The sequence below is a fragment of the Hippopotamus amphibius genome, chromosome 5 (assembly GCF_030028045.1).
Source record: "Hippopotamus amphibius kiboko isolate mHipAmp2 chromosome 5, mHipAmp2.hap2, whole genome shotgun sequence".
Lineage (NCBI taxonomy): Eukaryota > Metazoa > Chordata > Mammalia > Artiodactyla > Hippopotamidae > Hippopotamus > Hippopotamus amphibius.
The window spans coordinates 57865996-57892162 of NC_080190.1; the positions used below are offsets into that span (position 1 = coordinate 57865996).

At 52.7% G+C, this 26167-nt stretch overlaps 1 protein-coding gene across 2 annotated transcripts in view; it reads left to right on the forward strand.

Annotated features, from left to right (window-relative positions):
- Positions 1-225: 225 nt before the first annotated feature.
- Positions 226-26167, forward strand: part of ZCCHC24 (zinc finger CCHC-type containing 24) — a 75358-nt gene continuing 49416 nt past the window's right edge. For both annotated transcript variants that reach the window (XM_057735998.1, XM_057735997.1), the window contains exons 1-2: positions 226-637; positions 12821-13021. In XM_057735998.1, coding sequence (XP_057591981.1) covers positions 392-637; positions 12821-13021 — 447 coding nt within the window. In that variant the 5' untranslated portion in view covers positions 226-391. The remainder of the gene's footprint in view (positions 638-12820; positions 13022-26167) is intronic.

Below are 26167 nucleotides of genomic sequence, written 5' to 3' on the forward strand. Positions count from 1 at the left end.
CAACGACACAGCCAATGGAGGGCGAGGACGGCGCCAGGAGGGGCGGGGCCTAGGAGAACCCCACCCCGGGAGCGGCCGCTGAAGGGGTCAGCCCCGAGGCAGATAGCGGATCGCGGGGCGGGGCGGGCGGCTCGAAGGGGGCGGGCCCGAAAGTTTCCTGCCCAACTTTCGCTGCCTCCTTCCTCCGCCCGCGCGCGCTGCGGCTGCAGTTGGGGGGAGGCGGCGGCGGCGGCGGCGGCGGCTGCGGGCTGAGCGCGGGGTGCAGGCGATCGCCGTCGGGGCTCGGGCGGCGGCAGTGGGCGCAGGCTCCCCGGTGCCCGCCCCTCCGCTTGGAGGGGGGGGCGCGAGCGGGCGGCCGGGGGGGGGGGGGGGCCGGCCCCGCCGCCGCAAAATGAGCCTGCTGTCGGCCATCGACACGAGCGCCGCCTCGGTGTACCAGCCGACCCAGCTGCTCAACTGGGTCTACCTGTCGCTGCAGGACACGCACCAGGCGAGCGCCTTCGATGCCTTCCGGCCCGAGCCGCCCGCCGGCGCCGCGCCCCCAGAGCTGGCCTTCGGCAAGGGCCGCCCGGAGCAGCTGGGCTCGCCCCTGCACTCCAGCTATCTCAACAGCTTCTTCCAGCTGCAGCGCGGAGAGGTGGGTGCCCCCGCGCGCCCCCGCCCTCCGTCGACCGCACCGGGCCTTTTCCTATCTGCCTGGCTCTTCCTGGCGTGGCCCCGGCCCGGCTCCGTATTGCCCGGCCCTGCTTGGCTTGGCTTCGCTCAGCTGTGCCAAACTCGCCGCCCGAAGTCCCCGGGGCGCCGGGAGCGCGTCACCTCCCCGCTGAGCCCGGTCCGGAGCTGCTCAGGCGCGGGCGGGGCCCTCCTGCCCTCTCTCCCAGCCCGAGGCGCCCTGCTCCAAGGGGACTGGGGCGGGGGGTGGGGGTGGCCCGGCTGAGCGGGTGGGTTCCGGATTCTCTCCAGACAGCCGGGGCGCGGCCTGTGCGGGGAGCCCCTTCCAAGTGTCCTTCCCACGCCCAACCCCATCCCCCTCTTGGCCACCGCTGGCTGCGACGAAGAGTGTGGATTCTACTCCGAGTTCCTCTGGAGGGGCCTAAAATCTTTTCTCCTCCGACTTCGGTGGTTCCCGATCCGAAGGGCACCCTGGAGAGCAGTGACTCGCCTGGAGAATTTTTCTGCTGTTCTCACACCGGGACCCCCAGATACATCCTCCAGCCGCTCGCCCTCCCCCAGCCACATAGGAAGTGGTTTTTGAGGGCTTGACCCCACAGACTGCGCTGTCCCCCGCCCTCCCAGCCTGGAAGGAAATGAAAGGGAAATCCTCTTGAGCTCTTGGGAGCGGGGCTAGATAGGGGGAGAGGTTCCAGCTGCCCAGTGCCTTCTCCAGAAACCTGGGCCGGCTGCCGCTGCAAAGTCTGCCTGTTGGGTGGATTCAGTTACAAAATCGGAGGGACAGTGCATCTTTTCCCAGCTAGATAAATACACAGATTGCCAGGACCTCCCAGACTCTTTGAGAGGTCTTCAGAGCCTTCCTGGATACCATCTTCTCTGGCTTCAGCTGGACTTCTCCTGGGCCCCACTCCCACTTACCTCTGCCTCATTTGGGAACTGCAGACACCCTTCTGTGGCCTTTGCTCACTCTCCTTTGGGCAGTTCTTTCTGCAAAAGTGCAGGGGGAAGGGGCAGGGGAGAGGACACACACAAGGGGCACTTTCCTTCCAGACTTGGGCACACCAGTTAGTTTCAGGAGAGCCAGAGTCCTTAACAGTTTGTGGGAGAAGGCCTGTGCTTACACCAGTGTGCTGGGGATGGAGTGTGGTGGGGAAGACAGAGCGTCGCCCTTTCTGGCCCCATAATGTGTTCGCCTCTGCCATTACTGACTAGGGGAGACATGGACATGTACATCGCTGGCCTGAGGCTTAGAAACAGGCCAATGGCAGGCCAACAGAGAGAAGGACTGGTTGACCTGTGTTGGGCCGGCAGGCATAGCTGGGGGAGATGAGTCTGGAAAGCACCCTTTGGTGCCAGGCGAGAGCATTTGTATACCAGAGCCCTTTGTAAACTGTAAAGCACTCTCTCCACGTGAGGAATTTTCTTGGCTTGGAATCTTTCTTTCTTGTAAGAGACTTTGCCGCCTCTTCGGGGAAATGGCTTCTGTGACCAGGGGCTCTGGAGGACAGCACCTGGGTCTTGTCAGATGTTTGTTCTCTTACCAAACATTTGTTGAGCTCCGCGTGGCCCCCTGGGGGTTTCGTCAGAAACTCTTGGGGGCCCCAGATTAGAAGACAGACCTGTGTGAAGGGTGGGTGATTTCATGGAGGTCCTGTGGGAGCTCAAAGGCAGGAAGGTGACCATGATTCACAGGTCAAGGGGGGGGTCCCTAATCCGCCTCTGCTCCCACCCTATGGTGGCCTTGTTCCCCCATGTGGGTGTTTGCTAAGATGGCCTGGGAGTTTGGGACCATCAGGAGTGCCCTGTGCGGGTAGGCTGTTGTGCCTCGTCTTGGAAATTTCTGGCATCCAGGATCCCACCGGAGTCGCAGTGACACCTGCCTCCTGTCTCTTCACTGCTGCTTACCTGGATGTCCCCATGAAGAGGCACATTCCTTTGCTGGGGCCAGTGTAGCAAGAGCTGATAAAGGTTATCTAGAGCAGTGGTGGAAAAAAGTCTCTCATGATCGGAGTTTGGAGGAACCCTCGTCTCTGTCTGGCCCTCAGTTTACCTCTCTGTAAAACGTAGTCTGTGCTCTCCCCCAGGGTGATGTGTGTGTGATTTGAGAGCTGTACGGGAGAGGATGTGGCTACAGACAGGCTGGGTTAGGGGAGGTAAGAGGGGCTTCTCCTATGCTCACGGACCAGTGGCTTCCTTGCAGGGGTTGGAGGGCTGCGCCTGCCGACTTCCAGAAGACTCTCTTGGCTTCAGACTCACTTGCTGTCACCCCCCCACTCGCTTTGCCTCCTAAACCCTCTTGAAGCCCCAGCTGTGCTCCTGGGGACAGGCCTTTCCTGCGTCCAGGGCTTAGCTGGTGACCTAATATGGCTCCAAAATAGCAACTGGCTGAGAAGGCAAGAAAAAATACCCCCCACCTGAATGCCACCAAGGGGCTGGTTGGACAGGATGCAAGTCGTGTGTGGGCCGGAGGGGACTCTACGAAGGGACCCAGGGGCCCAGGAGCATCGGCCATTCTGTGCAGAGCCTGGCAGCCCTGGTGGCAGTGCCTGCGGATGTGACTTGCATGCTGACCGCTGACCACGGCCTGTCTGCGCCAGTCCCTGTGCCAAGAGCCCACCCCCTCCCACACCACCCCAGGCTGCTCCCACCACAATAGCAAAACACCATGAATGCAGCTGGGGTTTGGGCGGGGGGGTTGAGGACATGGGGGCACAGAAGCCCATTGTGCCCCTGGAACCTCAGCTTTGGAAGCTGAAGATAAGCCAAGGGTGCTGAGTGGAACACTGGCTCTGGGAGAAGAGAGGGAGATGGCAGAGTTCATGGGCAAGTGCAGGAGCAGACACCAAGAGGTGACTTGGATGCTTATGGGGGCTGTTCGGCTTCTCAGTTTGTGGTAAGGCTGCCAGGCCAAAGCACACATGGATACTCTGTGCAGTTTTTTTTTAAAGGCCTCTGAGTCTAGAAACTGGGCCGTGTGAACCCCTGTTTCAACCCTTGATCTGTGGCAACAACTATGTCTTTGGAGGGAAACTTGTGAGGCCCTTGGCTGAGCCCTTCTTCTCTCTCTCCAGGAACCTGGAGGAAGGCAGATCTTAGAGGGAGTGGGGGGTGGGTGGCATGGAGGGGGGGTGTCTTCCCTGCCAGGTTTTGTTTGGAATTTAAATTCACAGCGGAGTGGGGACTGTGGGACTCCACCTCCAGAAAAGTAGAGTCACCCCATGTTGAGCATTAGCTCTCAGGAACCTCAGGGGGATGCTGAGAGCGCCTCCTGGGTAGTCTCTGTACCCCCTCAAAGGAGATGTAGCTCTCCCACTCCAGGTCAGATGCTTAAGGCAGCTGTTTTCTTTCCCTCTTCCTCCAGGGCCAGATGAGGCTTGAAGATGTGGCCCTACTGTCAAGCGATGCTTTGTGGAGGTTGGGGGAAGGGCTTTGGGGTCAAATACGTTTGGGAAACATAGCTCACTGTCCTTCCCTTGGAGACACACCATGCCCACTAATACAGTAAAGGCTCTGAGAAGTCCTGCAGTATGAAACCTCTAACCTTTCTGCAACCCAACATTTTCCATACCTATTTGACTGGGGTACGTTTCTGGCACAGAACATATGCAGTGTTCTTCTGAACATCTCCAGGCTCAGGGAATGCTCTGTCAAAGGAGACCTCTTGCTTGTTGAATATTTTCAACCCATAGGAGGCTCTTCCTGGAGCTGTTAACCCAGGGGCCCTCCTGTGTCCCAGTACTATCTTCTGTAGCACTGAGGACACCCTCCTCTTTACCTCTCTGGTCTCACTGGAGATTAGAGAACAGCTAAGGTCTCATGAGGCTTACCAGATGGGCCTTCAGGCTCCTGCACACATGGGGCTGTTAGAACCCTTAGAGGGGTGACCACAGTGTCCCACTTTAAAGGGTCCCCAGGTATTGACAGTCTTCTGAAGGTTTTGATGTGTCGCTTGTGCTCTCCGCAGGTGGGGCTGAGCTGAGGGGATGCCTGACCAGCGTGGACGTGTAGAGCAAACCACCCATCTGCTCGAGGGTGGGAGTGTGCCTCGCTGGGGCTGAGTGGGCTTCAGGAGCTGAAGTTTGTTCCCAGCAGCCTTTGTGGTCTGTGTGGGGAGGTAGGGGGCAGCCCCAGGGCCTGGGAGGAACGGCCATTTCAGCCCAGCTGGGAGTTTGGGAGAATGCCCGGGTCCCTCTGGCCAGCCCTGGAAAGCTGAGCTCTGACTCAGGCAAGGAGGACCATCGTTCGAGGGCCTGTTGGCTGAGGTGGCCTGACCACCTCCCTCCATCAAATTAAGTTGACTGGGCTGGCCTAGACTCAGAGGGGAGACCACACCTCGTGGACCTTCTGAGTCAGGTGGGAGGGAGGAAAGCAGACAGCATTAGTAATAAGGAATTAGCAGTGTCAGAGAGCCAGGCGCTGTCAGCACCAAGAGAAGGGGCCCGTGGAGAAGACGGCCCTTGACTAGCATCCCTTACTCTTGGTGGTGCTTTATTCTTGGCATCTTTTTCTTTGTGGCTCCCATTTTACAGAATAGTAAACAGAGGCCTGGGAAGTCACCCAGCAAGACAGTGGCAGAGCTAGATCTAGCAGTCCCCTCCATCCCAACTACAATTATCTCTGTGGCTCGGCCTGCTGGTGCAGTTGGCTTTCACCTGGAGCATTCCCTGGATGCCAGTGCAGGGCACGCCTCAGTGTCTCAGATGTTTTGTCCCTGATCCCAAACCTTCTGAGGAGTGGTAGGCATTGGTCATGGGTCCTGGGTTTCCTGTCATGTCCTCACTCCAGCATGGGGCTCTGTGGGACATGAGTCCAAGGGTGACGTGGCTTGGGAGAGGCAGAGGAGATGGACACTGAGCACTTCCTAGTACTCCTGTCTCATAGCATCTACTGTGTGTGGCACCCCCATTGTGCAGATGGGGAAACTAAGGCTCTTTAAGAGGAGGAAGATAGAGTCAGGGAATTGGTTGCAGGACCAGGGCTCCAGCCTACGTCTCAGGATGCTTGGTCTGTCGTGTGTGTATGTGTGTGTGTGTGTGGTGGGGGGGGATGTATAATCTTTTTTTAAAATATTTATTTATTTATTTGGCTATGCCAGGTCTTAGTTGCAGCATGTGGGATCTAGTTCCCTGACCAGGGATCAAACCTGGGTCCCCTGCATTGGGAGCGTGGAGTCTTAACCACTGGACCACCAGGGAGGTCCCTATAATCTTTATTCTGTCCTTCTCTGGCCATACCGGTCCACCTGAGGTTTTTGAAAACACCAAGCACTTCCATTCCTCTAAGCTCTTGCACTTACTGTTGCTTCTAATGCTGTTGACCGTCGCTGTATAACTGACAGATTCCAACTTACTTCTTGATGACACCAGTGGATGTCTCTTCTCCGGAGGCTTTACCTGGCTTCCATGGGGAGCACACCTCTCTCCAGCTTCCGTGTCCCGTGACAGATGAGTGGTATGTGCTTCTGGTAAAGCATGTCTTAACAGTCGGTATTTCTGTGAAATATGTACCATATGTGTCTGTCTCCATAGCTACCTTTCAACACTCTGAGAATAGGAATCCTGTCTTTTTCCGCTTTGTAATCCCAGCATCCAATGCTTGGTCAGTGCCTGGGGCAGACTAGGTGCTCAGTTAACAGTTACTAGGTGGATGGGTGGATGGATGACTTGGACTTTCGCCTCCTCTTCTTTCCCCAGACTTGTGACTGTTGTGAATGCTTTCCTCAGTCTCTTAGCCTCTTGTTTTATCTCACGGGAGAAGTATTTATGGATTGCTTGATAAATTTTAAAGAGCTGATGTGGGAGTCATGACACTCTAACCCTAGAGGTGTCCCAGAAGAAGCTTAGGTGTGCTAACGGTTCTTGACTTTCTTTGGCTGTGGACCTCTTTGAGAATCTGAAAGCAGCTCAAATTCCTCTCCTCAGTGCAATGCACACAGCACATGAGTATGTGCACATTTGCATGTGAACTCACATTTGCATGTAGTTTCAAGGGGATCATGTCAACAGTGGATCCCAAATCCAGGCCCCCAGCTGTAGAGGCTGCAGGCCTCAGTGGTACCCCAGACTGTCTAAATATTAGGAGCCTTCTAATCCTTGAGTTCTCGGATCCATACTTTCTGCTTTCATTTGATGAATATATTCTAGAAGTGAAAGGCAGCCTGGTCCCCAGAGCTCATGCTCTAGCTGGGCAACAGGCACATGGTTGTGAGACATGAACACCTACCAGGTAGGTGGTGACCTGGAGGGGGAGGGCAGGAGGGACTGAGTGGGGAGGGGAAGCCTCTCCTGGGTCTGTTCTGCTCTGTTCTGCTACCGCTGTGCTCCTCCATCCCCTGGTCCTTTCTTTCCCCGTTTCTCACTCCCAACTCCCCCTACTAAGAAGAACACAGCCTGCTTATTTAAATTTGAATCTCCCATCAAGCTCTGGCTGTGTCCAGGGAATTATGTTTGGCATGCCCCAGGTGAATGGGCCTCCAGGAGGCGATGATGCCCTTGGGGGTCCTGAGTGGGGGGTTGCCACCTCTGTCACCGTCTATCCTGTCACCTTCTTGGTCCACAGGTCAGCTTTGGACCTTGGAAAGAGGAGCAGAGCTAGGGTCTGACTGCGACTGAGGAACCCCTCGGTCCAGGTGTGCCTTCACGTTCCCACCGGCCGGCTCCAGCCTCGACAACGGCTGTCTCCTTCTGTCCCTGAGCCCAGCCCACATCTGCCCCGCTTGTGTGTATAGGGTGTGTGTGTGTGTGACCCCAAGGGCTGGAGCCCCAGATGGACCCTAGGGGTAGAAGAAGTGCAGATCTTCTTGAAGAAGGGGTGGAGTCATGTGTGAGATGAATGGTTTCTTGTCCCAAAGAGAGGGGTGTGGGTGTGTATGTGTGTGCGTGTGTGTGTGCGTGCCATGTCTGTGTGTGTGTATGGGGGGTGTACAAGGGTGGCTTTTGGGGATAAGAAAGCAGTTGTTCAACTGATGAAAGAACCCCCACAGAGCTGGGGACTAGGACCAGAGAATTCCTCCTCTGGGGCCGTCTCAAGCCCAGGGGCAGCAGGGCTCCGCACTTGCTTTGGACGGACCTCCTCGGACGCTGCCCGCTGCCGCCGCTGTGAGCTTCCCTGCCGTCCCGGTCCCGCCCCTGCCTGCTGTCCCTCTTCTCTTCTCGCACCCGCCTCTTCTCCCTCTAGGCTGCCCTTGGAAGCTTCTGCCCACCTGCCCTCACGCCTGCCTGTCCCCTCCCACTCTGCCCGCTTTCTGTCCTGGGGTGGGGTGGGGAGGTGGCCAAGCGGGAGCACCGCTTTTCAGGTTGAGTCAGCCCTGGAAATCTCCACTTGTGTATCCCAACCCCCTCAGCAGAACCACCAGCCATGGGGCCCAGGTCCCTCACACAGCCCAGAGAAGCTGGTGCCTCATCTTGCCAGGGCTGGGGCTTGGCAGGGTGATGTCACAGGGCCTCAGTGCCAAGGAGGATGGTCCACTTCAGGCGTTTTGCTCTGGCTCCCCTTCCTGTAGGGGAAGCCAGGCCTTAGAGGCCGTTTGGGGGCCGAAATGTAACAGGCCAACAGATCTGGATGTGAATCTCCTCTCAGCCACATGCTGACTGTGTTACCTTGGGCAAGTTACTTAGCCTTTCCGAGCCTCATTTTCCAGTTCTTTAAAACAGGACCCATAAGGTCCATCCAAACAGCGTTCTTGCCAGTTATAAGAGACTAAGGAAGGGAAAGGATCCAGTCAAGTATCTGACACAAGTAGGATCAGAATACACTGTAGTATCTTCCCATCTAACTTTCCCCAACAGCCAAGCCAGAACCTTGGAGAAGTTCCAGCAACGGACAGGAATCGGATGCTTTGTTCCCCACATGTGGCATAAGGATCCCACGCTTCCTGCTAGCTGCTGGGGTCACTGACCCAGGGAGGAAGGAGGGGTGGTCTCTTCCCTCAGGCTGGTGATGTGGGCCTAAGGGACCCAGAGCCACACGCTAGTGGGGCTGCCCACGAGCACTGCCCAGAGCAGCCGGGTGAGAGAGCCCTCTGACTTAGTCTGTGGGAACTCAGAGACCTGACCCAACTCCTTCAAGGTATTAGGGCATCTGTACCCTGGTCTGTCAAGTGCAGCTCCCTTCCTGCCTCTGATTATCTGCACGCAGGACAGTCATGGGTGTAGGGAACACAAGAAACAGTCTGGTCTCTGGGGCAACAGAGGGTTGCAGAATCTTTAACTTCGGGGATGTCCAGCCTTGTGGAAAGATGAGGAGGTATCACCGTGTAAAGAGATTAGGGAGAGACTTCAGAGCCCCTTCAGGCAAGGGCAGGGGAGTCACGGGGTGCTCCCCACCCCGGCCTCCAGCACAGAGCTATGGCCAGGAGGTCCGGGGGCCTCCGTGGCCAGTGGGGCATCAGGAGCACCTGAACTGGTGCTTTTCATACCGTGCCTTGGAGCCCAGGCCTGAGCAAGAAGAAGGGGTGGGTTCAAGGCCACACCACTAGTTAGAGCCAGGACAAGAGCCAGGTCCTGGAGGGGTCTGGCCCCAGAGCGGGCCTCCTGGGGGTGGACAGCAAGTGCAGAGCTGGTGGGAGAAAAGCAGTTGCCAGTGGGATGCCGAAGGGAGCAGCCTCGCTCTCGTAGAGTTAGGGGCTGACTGACAAAGAGGAGCCCCGCCCAGCCTTGCCCTCCAGCTACAGACAGCAGGACTTGACAGAGGTGGTACCCGTTGATGACATGCCCTCTGCATGCCAGGCTCTGAGGGCATCTTTCAGTACCTGGCTGTCTGGACCTTGAGAAAGCAGGCCTGCAGGGATCATCAAATGTGCCCTCCTTCCCTGCTCCATGTTACATTTTACATGTGGGAAAACTAAGAGGCCGGGCCCCGGCTCCACGGACAGAGGGGAGGGAGTTCTGTGTGTCCTGGCCTCTGCTCTGGCCTGTCCCCACAGGCTGTGGAAAGCCAAGAGACCAACTCGCCTTGTAGCTCCGTGGCCCGAGCTCCTCAGGGCCTTGGAGAGGAAGCAGCTTGCTGCCCCACCCGCCCGTCCAGCCAGCCAGCGAGCAGGACTCCTGGCCCTTAGGCCTGGCTGTGTGCCCTGGTCTGTGCCCCTGGGCCTCCGTTTCTCCATTGTAACTTGAGAGTGAGGTTGGGTCAGCTGAGCGCTCTGTCCTCTCATCCTTTCGTGGTGCTGTCCTGAGTTGGGGCTGAGGGAAGGGAGCTGGAGTGGCCATGAGGGCCAGGCCAGAGCACGCTGGATGGCGAGAGGCAGCTAGGAGGGGAGCCCTGGCCTCGCTTCTCTGACCCGCAGCTGCCTGTGTGACCCTCCTGAGTGGCGGGGTGGATGTCAAGGTGCCCGGGAGAGGACGAGCCTGCTCGGAGGCCGCTGGTGGCCCAGCGGTACCCGTGGGGCTGCACATGGGCAGGGATGTGTGGCCACAAGATGGGGGAGAGACTTTTTAGGGTGTAATCAGTGCACTTTCTGGCACCCACCAAACTTCCCCTTCCTCTTGACAAGTTTCTGCCAAAACAACCCTGATTCCTGTGGACTTGCTTAAATCTTATCCAGAAAAAAAAAAAAGAAAGAAAGAAAAGAAAAAAAGAAAAGAAAAGAGGAAAAAAATAAGAGGGTTGTTATTTGTGAAATTGCATTTCCCAGCCGTGAGGGTGAGTCACACCATTTGGAGCTTCAAGTTTCTTGTTTGGATGAACTTTTCTCTGGGAGGCTGGGGCGGTACTGCCCTCTCCCAGACCAGTCTGGGTGGGGAAAGGCCTAGAAACAAGCTAAGGCGAGACCTTGATCATTGGAAAGTCCAGGTGCTCCCAAGGCCAGGTGGGGCTGGACAGGTTGTACCTGAGCTGCCCTAGGGAAGCTTTAAAATGTAGACTTGGGCTTCGGGGGAACGGGGTGTGGGGAGTTAGTGTTCAACAGGGACAGAGTTTCAGTTTGAAATGATGAAAAATTTCTGGAGATGGAAGGTGGTGACGGTTGTACGATAAATAATGTGAAGGTGCTTAATGCCACTGAACTGCACACTTGAAAACTGTTAAAGAGAATGAGTTTTATGTAATGTAGATTTTACCATAATGAAACAGTGCAGATTTGGGGCCCTCATTCCTAGGTGGCTGCTTTGGTAGGTATGAGGTAGGGCCCAGAAAACCGTATTTGTTAAAAGTGTCCCAGGTCATTCAATACAAGTTTGGACACACTCACCTAATCTGTAAAATGGGACAACAACTCATAGGGCTGCGGCGTGCGTCAGCTATCTTAATACGTGTAAAGTTTCCAGCACCAGGGGCATTAAAATGCTCAGTATACGTTACTATTATCATCTAATCCCACTTCTGTTGGGACCCTCCCTACACACCTTAAGGTTGTCCAGTCTTGGCTCGCATACCTCCAGGGATGGGGGACCCTCTGCCTTTCAGGATGGAACATTTGAGGCCATCTAAGAGCTGGAGAGTCGCCCTCGGACTTGATGCAGGTTCACGTGGGATCTTCCACCGTAGCCCTGGGCAGTGGTAGAGCAGAGATGGTTATAAGGAGCCTTCGAGTTCAATGCCCAGTCACTGCAGACTGTGTGTTGGGCCTGGGCTGCCCTGGATGTAGTGTCTCTGTCTTTCCTTCCAGATCCCAGGCTGTGGTCCAAACCTACACGAGAGAGAACAGAGGCCCAGAGAGGGAAAGGGCTGGCCCAGGGTCACATAGCAGGGTGTCCAGGGAGCCAAGAAGAATGACTGTGTCCTCTAGGGAGGAGGGCCAGACCCCCAGAGGTGTGGGGGTGGGGGGGGGTGGGGGATGGGATCTGTCCTGGTTGGAGGCGGGGCGTCTGATCCCCCAGGGCCAGCTCTCAGTTCACCTCTCTCCCTTCCCACACTGAGGGGACACAGAAAGCACTGTCCCCACCCTGCGCCCCTTCTGTCCCATCTTTGTAAGGGAGCCTGAGGCAACTTCCTCTCAGTGGCTCTCCTCCCCAGTGAGCCTGGGGACCCCCAAGAACAAGGCCGTGTTTTCTCTCCAGCGAGGCTCCCCAAAGTCTGTGGCTCACTGCTGGGGCTATTGGGCACCTGAGCTGGGGCCAGGTATGCCCAAGCCCCGTGACCAGGTTTGTCTTCAGCCCCCTGGGGAAGCTGCCTCTTTCCAGCCTTGGCCTGGCCCCAGGAGAGGGGGCCCGTGGCCGTTCCCTGCCAGCCTCACCGCAGGCCCCACCTTTGCTAAATTCCAGTGTGCCTGGCCGCCCAGAGCCCGTGACTCCTATAAATAGAGGCTGTATACACCAGGAGGGGGCCTGGGCCGCATCTGCTTTGAAGCCAGGCAAGACATCTGGTTCCTGTCAACTGGAGGTGGGAGAGGTGAGAGAGGTGGGCCGTTTCCTCCCCAGGCTTCCAGAGAGCTGGCCTGGGCCGGGCCAAGGGCTCCCTGAGCACAGTGTGCACAGGCCTCGGGTGGCAGGAGACCAGGCAGAGTGCAGGACTTCACTTGGCTCTCATGCCTCCAGGCATGGGGCACCGTCTGCCTTTCAGGATGGACCCTCTGGGGCCATCTGAGAGCTGGAGAGTCGCCCTCGGACTTGATGCAGTTTCGTGTGGGACCTCCCGCCGTGGCCCTGGGCAGTGGTAGAGCAGAGATGGTCGTAAGGAGCCTTCCGGTTCAGTGCTGTACAATGGAAGCAATGCTGCAAGCGTATGTCTCAGGTCACCCCACTAGGACGTGGCAGCGCCCCGGCTCTCACAGCTTGCCTCCTGCCGTGCGCCTCACCTCCTGGCGATGTGTGAGGACCGAGGGATCACCGCCAGCACCGTCACCATACACGGAGTGTGTCCTCAGTGCCAGGCAGGACACAGAGGGCTTCACGTTCATGGCCTCATGTTAGCCTCCTAGAAAGCCTTGGAGGAAGCTCTCATCATTCCCATTTACTGGATGGGGCCGCTGAGGCCCCACGTGGCTACCTGGCTTGCCCAGGGATGCACAGCTAGAGTGAGGATTTGAATGCAGCCTCCAGACAGCCGGAGCCCGCAGGCAGCAAAGGGTCACTGTGAACGTGTGTGTGTGTGTGTGTGTGTGTGTGTGTGCGCGCGCGAGCGTGTGTGTGTACGGGTCTGTGGAAGTTCCTCGAGGCCACGGCGGCACACGTAGCCAGGCCTGTGGAGCCTTCACGGCCTCTGTCCCCCGCAGGCGCTGAGCAGCAGTGTCTACAAGAGTGCCTCGCCCTACGGCTCCCTCAACAACATCGCCGACGGCCTCAGCTCCCTCACCGAGCACTTCTCCGACCTGACCCTCACCCCCGAGACCCGCAAGCCCAGCAAGCGGCCCCCGCCCAACTACCTGTGCCACCTGTGCTTCAACAAAGGACACTACATCAAGGACTGCCCCCAGGTAAGGCAGCCCGGCCCCGGCGGGGGCTCGGGGCCCCTGCTGACCTGTGGAGCGGCCTCCGTGGGCAGAGCAGGCGGAGCAGCCCCCGGGGCCCCTTCCGCGAACGCCTGGCCCCATGGCTGCTGGTTGCCACGTTTTCGTCCCCTCTGGTTTTCCGGAGGCAGGCTGGCTGGTGTGGACGGGACAGGGCACCCAGCTCGGTCCTGCACCGGCAGGTCGGCGGTCTGGGTGGGGGACCCCGGAATGAGGTTCTGGGCCTTCGAGTCCCCCCAGTATTCTTGCCAAGGTGGGTCCTGTTACTGTGGTGCAGGAGGGGGCCAGCGGCTTCCTCACAGCTCTCCCGAGAGCCCATCACCTCCCACGCACAGGGAAGGAATGTGGGCTCTGGGCCAGCAATCCAGATGTGCGCCCCTCCCCCAGAGCCCACCTCCACCTCCTGTGCAGCCTGCTGCCTGTCGGGGGGGCCGCTCTGCCCGTGACGCATGCCCCCAGGAGAGGTCCAGGTGAAGGCCTTGGGCACCGTGGGCTGGTGTCACTCCCTTGGGGTAGGAAGGGGGTCGGGAGACTGAGAAAGTCGGGAGCAGCCCCCATCTCTCACCCGGTGCTGCACCACGATGGGGCGGGGCTCCAGGGGGCAGACCCCACTCACGAGACGACCCCTGACTCTCTGACAGACGTGGCTTTGGGATCCTGGGATGAGGGGTTAACTGTTGTGTTAAGTACCGTAGGAGATTATCAGTGATTTTTTTTTTCCTATTATTTTTTCATACTTTCCACTGTTTTTATAACGTGGTACTACTTTTATTTTATATGTGTAATGGAAATGGAATCCTGGAAACTCAGAAAATCCGTGTCGTCTTGCCTTCCAGATGTTGGCAGCCGAGGGTGTGGCTGGGCAGGGCTGGGTCCCTCCAGGACCCGCGGGAGGTCGAGGTGTGATCGTCAGTCACCACTCCTCTCAGAAATGACCATGCCATGCTTCAGGGCCTTGCGACTGCAAGCATGGCCAGCCACAGGCACGTCAGTGCCGCCCCAGAACTTGTTAGAAATGCAGAATCTCAGGCCCAGCCCAGAACTGTGTTTCAGTGATTCAGCCAGTGATCTCAGCCTCCCCCCACCCCTGGCCGAGAGAGGCCCACCCACCCCGGACCCACTGATGGTTGCCCTCCAGATCCGCACTCCCTGGGCCCTGTCTATCCTCAATGTATGCAGTAAGCAAGGGGCCCTTGGCAGGAGAAGATCCTGGCAGAGGGGAAGGCCCCTACCCCCCGGGGCTCTTGGATGGGATGAGAGGCTGAGAGGCCATTGAGCAGCTGAAGATCTGGTTGGTGTTCAGGATGTGCCCACGGCCCACCCAGTGAACAGCCCCTGACCCTTCCCCAGCTGAGCCCCCAGCACAGGGGCTGTCAGCTCTCAGTCACCCTGCCTGCATGGCAGAGCAGGACTCCACCAGGTTTAGGGAGGAGACACTGTGCTAAGTGCTCTCCAAACATTTCATTCAACGCTCACTTCTGCCTGATGTGCTAAGTGCTTTTAATAGCCTCCTGTTACGGGATGCTTTGTGTGAGTAAAGATCTCACACAGGACCATCAAGCCAGTCAGTGGAGGAGTGGGGATTTCAACCCTGTAGGCAGGTGACGCTCAGACACGACCAGGGGCTCCCAGGGGCTCCAAGGAGGTGTGCTCCTGCTGGACCGGCAGCCTGGGAAAGCTCCCAAGAGGAGGGGGGCTTGAGTGGGGCTGGCAGGTTGATGGGAAAGGGTGACCAGTATCCAAAGGATAAGGAGTCAGAGGCAGAGAGATGGCGAAGCTGTGTGTGTGAGTGTTTGGGCACACGCCGCACTCCCCCAGACAGGGCAGGAGCTCTTCCCAGTGTGTGCGGTAGAGGGTCCCTCTCTTCAGTGCCTCTCGCTTTCTAGCACAGTGCTAACCCTGGTCCTTCCTTCGTATGGGTCACACAGCATGTTCACTTATATTGTGCAGGGCTCTTCACTCTGTGGCCGAAGTAGGAGTAGTTGTCCCATTTTACCGTTGAAGAAACAGAGTCTCAGAGAGGTGATGTGCTGAGAAGAGGGTAGAACCCTGGTCTTGGGACCCCGGTACCCTTTGCTTCCTTGAGCATCCGTGTGCTCCAGGCTGAGACGTCCATGGCCTGTGGAGCCTCAGTTTCTCCCTTGAGCTGGTAGAGGCCCTCTTCCAGCCCCATCTCAAACCTGATTCTATCCGGGATTCCTGCAGGCCCACTTTTCATGGGGGTCACCCTCCGTACATTGAGGCTAGTCAAAATACTAACACAGAGGATTGCTGTGAGGGCTCAATGCAGTGATGCCTGGAAAGTGCTTCGCACAGTGCCTGGTACACAGTAAGCGCTCAGTCACTGTTCACTAGCACTATTTTTGTCTTCCTTGCATCACAATGCAGAGTGCACGTACCTGGCTACGTATTTCAGCAGGCCGGAATGTGGTTGGATGCTCCCCACGCCTCACCTGACCACAGGCCCCAGGGGCAGGTGCTGGGCTAGATTCATCTCTGTACCCTCCTGCCGGCCCAGGTACCACACAGTACAGCAGGAGCTCAGTACAAATCTTCCTGAATGAGGGAACGAGTGGAAACCTTTGTTTCTATGAAATATTATGTCAGAGCTCAGCATATATAGTATTTAAAAGTGGAATGCTTACGTTTTCCGTCTCTAGGAATTAGCTGACTCTGGGAGTGTCAGTATCTATGTGTTAAAAATTGAGATTCCTGAACCATGCTACAGGCCTAGTAAATCAGGCTCTGAAATTTTATTTGTAACTAACTCCTGAACAATTCTTACCCGTTCAGCAAGGCAAAGGACTAAGGCCCAGTATCTGGAAACTACAGTACTGAACTTATACTGCAATACTATTTCCATCACTCACCTGACACTTTTGTGAGATGTGTAATCTAATGGTCAGTCTAGTCACCTTGTATATTCTAGTGAAAAGTTCGTGTCATGGGGGACATTAAATACTATAACCTATAATAATTATAAAAATGTGGAATTCTTATTTTTGGTAACAGCTTTAATGAGATATAAATCAACCATTTACAATATACAAGTTGATGATTTTTTTTATATTCACAGAGCTGTGCAACTATCACCACAATCAATTAAAGAACATTTTTGTCACCTGAAAGAAACCTCATACTCTTTAGCTATCTCTGTCTGATCCCCCATCTCCGAGCAACCACTAATCTACTTTCTGTCTCTGTAGATTTTCCCGTTCTGGACATTTCATATAAATAGATTCATATAATATGTGGTTTTTTGTCACTGGATTCTTTCACTTAGCATATTGTTTTCAAGGTTCACCCATGTAATAGCATTTATCAGTTCTGTGATTTGGGAAGTATTCCATCCTGTTTTATTTTCTGGAAGAGCTTGTGGAGAATTAATATTAATTCTTCTTTAAACAGTTGGTGGAATTCACCTGTGAAGCCGTCTGAGCTTGGGCTTTCTTTTGTGGGTATATTTTTTTTTATTACTAATTGAATCTCTTTATTTGTTATGGGTCTATTCAGATTTTCTATTTCTTCTTGAGTCAGTTTCTGTAGTTTGTGTATTTCTAGAATTTGTTTCATCTAGGTTATCTAAATTATTGGCATACAGTTGTTCATAATATTCTCTTATAATCCTTTTTATTTTATTTTATAATGTCCCCCTCTTTCACTTCTGATTCTTATAATTTGAGTCTTCTCTCTTTTTTTCTTGGTCATTCTAGCTAAAGGTTTGTCAACTTTGTTAAACTTTTTAAAGAACCAACTTTTGGTTTTAGTTGATTTCTTCTATTGTTTTTCTATTCTTATTTCATTACTTTCTACTCTAATCTTTTAAAAAATTGTGGCAAAATACATATAACATAAAATTTACTATTTTGACCATTTTTCAATGTACACAGTTCAGTGGCATTAAGTACATTCACACTGTTGTGCAACCATCACCACCATCCATCCCCAGAATTCTTTTAATCTTGCAAAACTGAAACTCTGTACCCATTAAGCAATAATTCCCTCCCCTTCCCTCTCCCAACCCCTGGCAACAATTATTATACTTTCTGTTACTAACAATTTCACTACTCTAGGTGCCTCATGTAAATGGAATCATACAGTATTTATCCTTCTGTGACTGGTTTATTTCACGTAACATAATGTCCTCAAGGTTCACTCATGTTATAGCATGTGTCAAAATTTCCTTCCTTCTTAAAGGCTAAATAATATTCCATTGTGTGTGTGTATCTGTGTGTCTGTGTGTATATATACCACATTTTGTTTATCCATTTATTCATCAGTGGAAAACTGGATTGTTTCTACCTTTTGGCTATTGTGAGTAATGCTGCTATGAACATGGGTGTACACATCTCTCTTTGAATTCTGCTTTCAATTCTTCCCTCTAATCTTCATTATTTCCTTCCTTCAGCTTGCTTTATGTTTAGCTTGCTCTTCTTTTTCTAGTTTCTTGAGGTAGAAGGTTAGGATATTGATTGTACATCTTTCTTTTTTATTGAGGTAGGTGTTTACAGCTATCAGTTTTCTTCTGAGCTGCATCCCGTCAGTTTTCGGCGTGCTGCATGATCATTTTCATTTATTACAGGCTATTTTCTGATTTCCTTTGTGATTTTTGTCTTGGATCCACCGGTTATTTACGAGTGTGTCGTTTAACATCCACATATGTGTGAGTTTCCGAAACATCTTTTTTAAACGATTTCTAATTTTATTCCACTGTGGTTGAAAAACATATTTTGTATTATTTCAGTGCTTCTAAATTCATTGTGGTTTGTTTCATAGCCTAGAATTTGGACTGTCCTGGAGAATGGTTCACGTGCACTTGAGAAGAAAGTATTCTGCTGTTAGGTGGAGTGTTCTACAGATGTTTGTTAGGTCTGGTTGGTTTATAGCGTTGTTCATGTCTTCTGACGCCTTCTTGATGTTCTACCTAGTTCTATTGTAAGTTATTAGAAATAGGGGTATTGAAATCTCCATTATTGTTGTTTTAATATTTATTTATTTATTATTTATTTTGGCTGTGCTGGGTCTTAGTTGCAGCACACAGGATCTTCGTTGCAGCACGTGGGCTCTTAGTTGCGGCATGCGGGCTTCTTAGTTGCGGCCTGTGGGCTTTTAGTTGTGGCATTCCGGCTTCTTAGTTGCAGCACACATGTGGGATCTAGTTCCCTGATGGGGGATCAAACCCAGGCCCGCTGCATTGGGAGCGTGGAGTCTTACCCACTGGGCCACCAGGGAAGTCCCTCTATTGTTGAACTGACGATTTTTTCTTCAGTCCTGTCAGTTTTTGCTGCATGTATTCTGATGCTCTGTTATTAGGTACATCTATGTTTGTAATTATTGCGTTTTCCTGATGGACTGGTCCTTTTATCATTATAAAATGTGCCTCTTTACCTCTATCAACACTTTTTGTGTTAAAGTCTACTTTGTCTGATATTAGTGTAGCCTGCTTTCTAGTGGTTGCTCTTTACCTGATAGATCTTTTTCCATCCTTTTACTTTCAATCCATTCATATCTTTGGATCTAAAGTGTGTCTCCTGTAAACAGCATATGGTTACATCTTGGTTTACTTTTTATCCAGTCTGACAATTCCTGCTTTTTCTTTGGGTTGCTTAATCCATTCACATTATTAACAATGCTATTGTTAATGCTCTTTTCATATATTCTATTATTGATATAGTTGGATTTTGGTCTGCCGTTTTACTTTTTTTGTTTCTAGAATTGCTTAGGTCTTTTTTTGTTCCTCTGTTCCTCTTTCACTGCTTCCTTTTGCATTAAGTGATAATTTTCTAATGTAACATTTTAATTTCTTTATTTTTTTTACTATGTTTTAAAGCTATTTCCTTAGTGGTTGCTCTAGGGCTTATCTTAGACCTCTTCACTCATCAGAATATACTGCAGATTTATACTAACTTAACTCCACTGAGATATAGAAATGTTACTCCTTTACAGCTCTCTTCTTTTTTCTTGTTCTTGTGGCATTATTGTTATATATATTACATCTACGTATGGTATAAATTCAAGAATACTTGTTATAATTATTACTTTAATTTTATGTGTGTTAGAGAAGCTGGGAGAAGAAATGAAAGCAATTATATATCCATAGCTTTTGTCGTATTCGCTTTCTTATTTCACACTTCCACTTCTCATCATTTGTTCCTGTGGATTCAAGTTACCACTTGGTGTCATTTCCTCAGCCCAAGACAGATTTTCTCCCACCCACCTCCTTTGCACTATTATTGGCAAATGTACTACATTTCTATATGTTATAGAACAAACAATACAATTATATACATATTGGTTTTTTTTATAAATTTATTTATTTATTTATTTTATTGGCTGTGTTGGGTCTTTTTTGCTGTGCACGGACTTTCTTTAATTGCAGTGAGTGGGGGCTACTCTTCATTGTGGTGTGAGTGCTCCTCATTGCCGTGGCTTCTCTTGTTGTGGAGCACGGGCTCTAGGCGCATGGGCTTCAGTAGTTACAGCACATGGGCTCAATAGTTGTGGCTCATGGGCTCTAAAACACAGGCTCAATAGTTGTGGCTCGAGGGCTTAGTTGCTCCACCGTATGTGGGATCTTCCTGCAGCAGGGATCGAACCCGTGTCCCCTGCATTGGCAGGCAGATTCTTAACCACTGCGCCACCTAGGAAGCCCATGTATTGTTTTATAAATTGCTTTTTGAATCAGCTAAAAGAAGAAAAGAAATATCCACTTATACTGTCTTTTACAATTACATAATCACTTTATCAGTGCTCCTTGTTTTTTCATGTGTATTTGCATTGCTTTCTGGGGTCACTTGCTTTCAGCCTGAAGAATTTCCTTTAGTATTTCTTGAAAGATTGGTGTGCTAGCAATGAAGTCTCTATTTTTGTTTATCTGGGAATGTCTTTATCTCACTTTTATTTTTTTAGAGATTGCTTTGTTGGGTAAAAAATTCTTGGCTGACGGATATTTTTTAACTTGAGCACATTGAATATGTTATCCCACTGCCCTCTGGCCTCCATTGTTTCTGATGAGAAGTCAGTGAATATTATTAGAAACCCATCGTAAATGACATGCCATTTTTCTCTTGCTGCTTTCAAGGTTTTCTCCTTGTTTCAGCTCCCAGCAGTTTTACTGTGATGTGTCCCTTTGTGGATCTCTTCCTCTTTATCATGTTTGGTTTCTGTTGAGCTGCTGGGATGTTTTGATTAAAGTCTCAAATCAGATTTGGGAAGTTTTCAGCCATTATTTCTTTGAATAACTTTTCTACCCCTTTCTCTCCTCTCCTTTTATGGAATGACTTTTCAATGGTCTAAATGCTTTTAAAATCTTAAATGGTCTAACTGGGAGTGGAATGTGCAGAGCCCTAGGCCAGCCCTGCCTGGGTCCTGACATTGCCCATGGAGCCCCAGGCTCCGAGGAAGGTAGCAGTGAAAATGTGGTTAAAGCATTCACTGCCAACAGCCTGGGTAGTGGGATACAGGAACCAGAGGATGGTCATCTGTTAATTGATTCTTTTCCAACCTTAAGGGTGGAGAGAAGTGTCCAAAGTTCAGCCCAGCAGACTGATGAGGCTTCTCTTAGGTACCAGGTGCAGTGCAAGGGGACTGGGCACTAGAGGACGAGGGGTAGCCCCAAAAGCAGAGGCAGAAAGTATTGGAGACAAATCCCTAATATTGGTGAAAGGCAGCCCCTCTTTGTGGGGTGAGACTGTGCCTAGGCCAGGGTCTCTCTCCAGCCAATGTCAGCACTGGCCCAAAAAGACTGGGACTCAAGAATGTCTACCACTCAGCTCTTGAAAAATCTGTCCCTGTTGCTGTGTGCCAGGTGTCAATTCGAGGGCAATAATAATATGAACAATAATGAGAATAGTCTCTAAGCATTGAGCTTACCACTGAGCTTAGTGTGTAATATGTGTTAGCTCATTTAATTGTCTCAAAAACTCTATCAGGTCAATTGCCAGACGATAAAACCGAGGCCCAGAGAAGTTGGGTGGCTTGCCTAAGGTCACACAGCTAATGAACAGCAAAGCTGGAATTGGAACTCAGGCCTTCCTGATTCCAGAACCCATGCTTTTTAAATTAGATTCTACCATCAGCTTTAGCATCCAGACTTCGATCTCCACCATCATTCTCAGAAAGTCGGGGTTCTTTAAAAAGATGGGTTGCTGGAAATAAAGAGGGACAAGGACAATGAGGGCAAAAGCCACATCAGGCCTGGTCTGGCCAAGTCATTGGGTCTTGTTAGATTCCACCACTGGTCCAGCCCCAGGGTTTCTGCTGCCTCAGTGCAGTCAAGGGGGCCAGGAAAGCTTGGGGCTGCCAGCTCTAGTGACTGCAGAAATTCCAGGTGGCTCTAGAGGAGTCATGGGTGCTCTCTGTGGGGCCTGCCTGCAGGGTCACACTGTGTGTCTCATGTTGGCTTCTGCACACCCATGTGGCAGGACCTGCTCCATGTCAGCTGCACTTGCCTGCATGGGTACCTGTATTTCTGATGGGGCCTTGTCTCAGGGCCACATCCGTGCCCAGGATACACAATCTGTTCAGGACAGGGCTGGGCCCGGCACTCAGTACAATCACCCAGCCCTTCCTGAGCTCCTACTATGTGTCAGGGCTGTGCTAGATAAAGCTCTACCTTTGTCCTCAGTGGAACAGAGTGGACAACAGAAACGCTGTTGACCATTTAGGGTGACCAGGGCTATGGTTGAGGTTTGCAGTGAGGGACCAGCTCTGCCTGGGGCTTCATGAGAGGCCTCAGAGAGGAGGAGTCTGAGTCCAGGGCGGGGAAGGCTTCCAGCAAGCATGTAAATAGTGGGAATTTGCTTTCCGGGAACCACGAGCCCTTGGCAACAGCTAGCACTCTGGGTGCCTGAGGGGAGGAGCTGGAGGTGTGGCTGCAGCAGGTGGCAAAGGACCTGTGTGCCAGGCTGCACAAACTTGGACTTTATCTGGAGGGCAGGGAGAAGCCATCCAAGGGTTTTAGGTGACATGCTTGGATTGGCATTTTGAAAGATCATGCTGGTGGCTGTTGGGAGGCCAGGCTAAAGGAGGCAAGACTGCAGATGAAACAAGCCCAGGAACGTGGATAGATGATAAGACCAGATAAAAGGCAAGGGCAAGCAGAGGCTGGAGGTGAGGGGACAAATTCCAGACATGATGAGAAAGTAGCATCTGTGGGGCATGGTGACCAGACAGGTGAGGGGGAGAGGGATAAGGTGTCAGGGAGGGCTACCAGATGGCTCAAGTGGCCACCTGGGCCAATGGGGTGCTACTGCCTGGGATGCAAATACACCTGCCTGAGGAGGTTGGCTCCTCTTCATCTATTCATTCAGCAAATATTTATTGAACACCTACTATGTGGCAAGCACATCGTAGGCATTTGAGGATACCACAGTGAACAAACCAGCAAAGGGTCCTGCTCCCTTGGAGCTTATGTTCTAGTGGGTGATGTCAGACAAGAAGCACAAATCAATAAGAAAAGAAGGAGCTATGAGAGGGCAAGTAGTGCCCCACAGAATATGAGTGCTTTGACCTAGAGTGCCAGCCGACTTCTCCAGGAGAAACAGCAGGCGCACGGAGGGCCCACTATTCTTTCAAGGGCCCACAAAAATGTTGTCATTTTCATTTATTTTAAAACCAGAAGAGGGACATCCCTGGTGGCACAGTGAACTCCCAGTGCAGGGGCCTGGATTCGATCCCTGGTCAGGTAACTAGATCCCACATGTATGCCACAACTAAGAGTTTGCCTGCCGCAACTAAGGAGCCCACCTGCTGCAACTAAGGAGCCCATGTGCTGCACCTAAGGAGCCAGCGAGCTGCAACTCAGGAGCTCCCCTGCCACAACAAAGACCTGGCGCAACCAAATAAATAAATATTTTTAAAAAATCATAGCCCCAAATATTTAAAAAGAAAACAATAAAAAGATGAATCTAATAATAATGAGTATGTAATGATGAATACAGCCTGGGTAACATTTATCTTTATACCGATACAGTCATAAAATAGAATTTTTAACCACTTTTTATGGAGAAAGCAGCCCACGAGTGTCCTAATGTGGCCCTGAAGAGTGTCTGGGCCTGTTTTAGGTTAGGTGGCCACTGCAGGCCTCTCTGAAGAATGACAGAATGTGCAGACTCCACATAATACCTTTCCTTTGAAGTTCAGACAGGGTTGAGGGTCCATATGCCAACAGTAAGGACCCTGATGTTAGTGAAGGGACATCTAGTCAAGGTCAAAGGAAACAGCTTCAAATTTATAACCCCAAAACCAGAGTTCAAGTTCCAGCTCTTCTATTTACCAACTGTGCAACCTCAGACAAGTCACTTAACTTCTCTGGGCCACCTTTCCTCATCTCTAAAACGTACCTATTTGGGGCCAGTGCAGGGTACAGATGAGGGCTGTACACCCAGGGCCCAGGGTCCTTTCCCTAAGCCCTTTGTCACCCTTCACGGTGCTCAGGCCCAGCCATGCCCAGCTGGCCGCCACTCATCAGGCGCTGAGCTGGGAGCAGAAATTCTTTTGAGCCCTCAGCCTCTACCACTCCCAAGATGTTCTTGGGGGGGGCTGGTTACTCCTTTGAGGGAGGTCTGAGGGGTGTCATCACCTGTGCCTCCTGTGTCCAGCTAAGGACCGGGCACCATGAGGGGTCTGGGGAAGGTCTGGGCCCAGGGGAGCTGCCATTCCTGAGTCAGCATGCCCAGGGCTGCTAATGAAATCCAGATGTCAGACAGAAAACAATCATCGCCCCCACCCATCTGGCAACTCCGGTTTCTTGGAGATTGCAAAAGAAGAAGAAAAATAGAGCAGTGAGAGAATCCAATCCTAGAACAGCTGAAACCTTAGAGGAGGAATGTGAATAGTTTCAGATCTTGCTGGGGGAGGGGCAGGAGGCAAGGGGAAAGTGAAGGCTGGCCCGGGTTCCCCCCTCCCCACCCAGTCTCTGCAGCCCCTGGACCCCAGCTCTTTCACCTCTCCCCAGGCCAGAGCAGGCTGGTCCCTGTGGGGTGTCCAGAGGAGGCAGGGAGGGCCGTGGCCGTCAGCCCATGTCTGAAATCTGCCTGGGGTTTCCAACCCCTCATTACAGTCCTGACCTCCCTGCAGGCCTGGGTTTCCTTTGGGGCCACAGTGGCTGACCCTGGAGAGGGCACAGGCAGAGAGGGACTGAGGGTATGCAGGATTTCCTCTGCAGAAGCTCGGGCCAGGGACCACTGACTAGTTCGGAGCCATCCATGTACTGATGGGGAAACTGAAGTTTTATCGTGGCGTTGGGCCAGGACTACGAGTTACGAAAGATCAATAAACGGAGGAAGGGAAGGAGGGAGGGGAAAGGAAGGGAGGGAGAGCAGAAGGAGGGAGAGACAAACAGCACCATTTTATGATTCCAGTGAGGAAGGACTGGGCCCAGGGCAGGTGGCCTGCATAGCAGGTATCACTGCAGGGCCTTCCTCCGAATCCTGAGGCTGTGATATTCCAGTGCTCGACACAGAACCTGGGGATGTCGTGAGCGCTCAGAGAATGTCAGCTGGGATGAGTGTTGATGGGGATGGTGTAGCGCCTGCTGGCTGGTATCGGTGCTGGTTTCGGGGTGGTCCCCCCACACCCCTTGTTGTGGCCTCCATCTTTCTTCCCTCCCCTTCCGAGGCCCTCCCCTTGTGGCGTGGTGGCTCCGAGCATAGCCTTTAAGGCAACCCACCTGGGTTCAAGGCCAGCGCTGCCCTAGACTAGCTGCGTAAATGACCATCATTACAGCTGTGCCTCAGCTCCGCTGTTCCAGACTGGTTTGAGGCGTCCCAGAGGTCTCAGGAAGCGTTTCAGGGCTGTGGGGTCATCAGATGGGGCTCTGGTCCTCTCATCCCACAGGACGGGATGCCTCTGGGATGGGCTGCAGCAAGGCCACGTGATGTGGCTGGGCTTTCTCAGGAGCCTTGGGAGGGGGACTGGGATAGGCTCTGATGACTTTGGGTCATGTAGGTTGGCTTGAGGGATGAGTAGTTAGGAACTGGGTCCTGGAGGCTCCCCTCTGCCCAGGGTGGGTGCTCTGGGAGGAGGGACAATGGGCATGGCTAAAAGGTGTCAAGTGCCACCTGTGGGCTGTCAGCTCCCCTCTGGCCAGGTAGAGGGATGGACCCGCCAAGTACGTGCCCTAGCAGAGACAAGTGGAAGCAGCTGTTGAGAGGTTGGAGGGACAGGGCGTGGGGGTCAAGGGGCAGCCACTTTTACATCCTTCCTGCTGCCCCATGCCTGGCAAGAAAGTCTGAGAGGGCCAGTTTCACATCCTCAGCTGCCAGTTCTTCTTTTAAGTGGACCACAGATGGTGACTCAGGGCCCCCAGGAATCTCCCCATATCAGTTGGCTTCACCTTCTCAATCCTGTCTCTGGTCCCTGAGGGGACCAGAGCCTGGGAGCCAGAACTTGTGCCTGGTCCTTTTACCACCTGCAAGGCCTAGTGGTTGGAGGGCTGAAGCAGAGCAATTGCATCCCTGGGATGAATAGCTCTCAGACGTCACCTCCTCCAGGCAGCTTTCTCTGATTTCCCCTTTCCTCCAAGGTCAAAGTGACCACCCTCTGGAGTCTCACCGACCTGGGCTCAGAGTTCACTTCTACCCTTCTCCAGCTGTGTCTTTGCGTACATCACCCAGACATCTGTAAAATGGGCTCACCCACTTCTAGGGTATTCGTGGGGAATGTGTGGGCAAAGCAGCTGTTACAGTGCTTGGCATCCCACAGGCGCTCAGTCAGTGGCAGCTCTTGTTAGTATTACTCGCTTGGTTGCTGGGCCTCTGCGAGCCTTATCTGCCCTCATTTGTAAAAGGAGGCTCAGGAGCCTGGCTTCATGGGGTTGACATGAGGTGGGTAAGAGGCAGCCTGCGATGCTGCAGGCCCTGAAGACTCTTATTTCTTTTCTCTGCTCCACCCCAGCCAGGCCGCTTAACCACTCACGCAGGTGTACAGTGCACCTGGGGCCCTCCAGCCTCTGTGCCTCTGCTCGTGCCATCCCCCCAGCTGAAGTGATTAGAGGTGAGCGAGAGGGCTTCTAAGGTGGGTGAGAGGTTGCCACTGCTTCTGCCGTCATCTGCTGGGGGGTCTTGCATTTTGATGGCAGTGGTTTCCCTTCCCACCACATCTGGGTGCCCC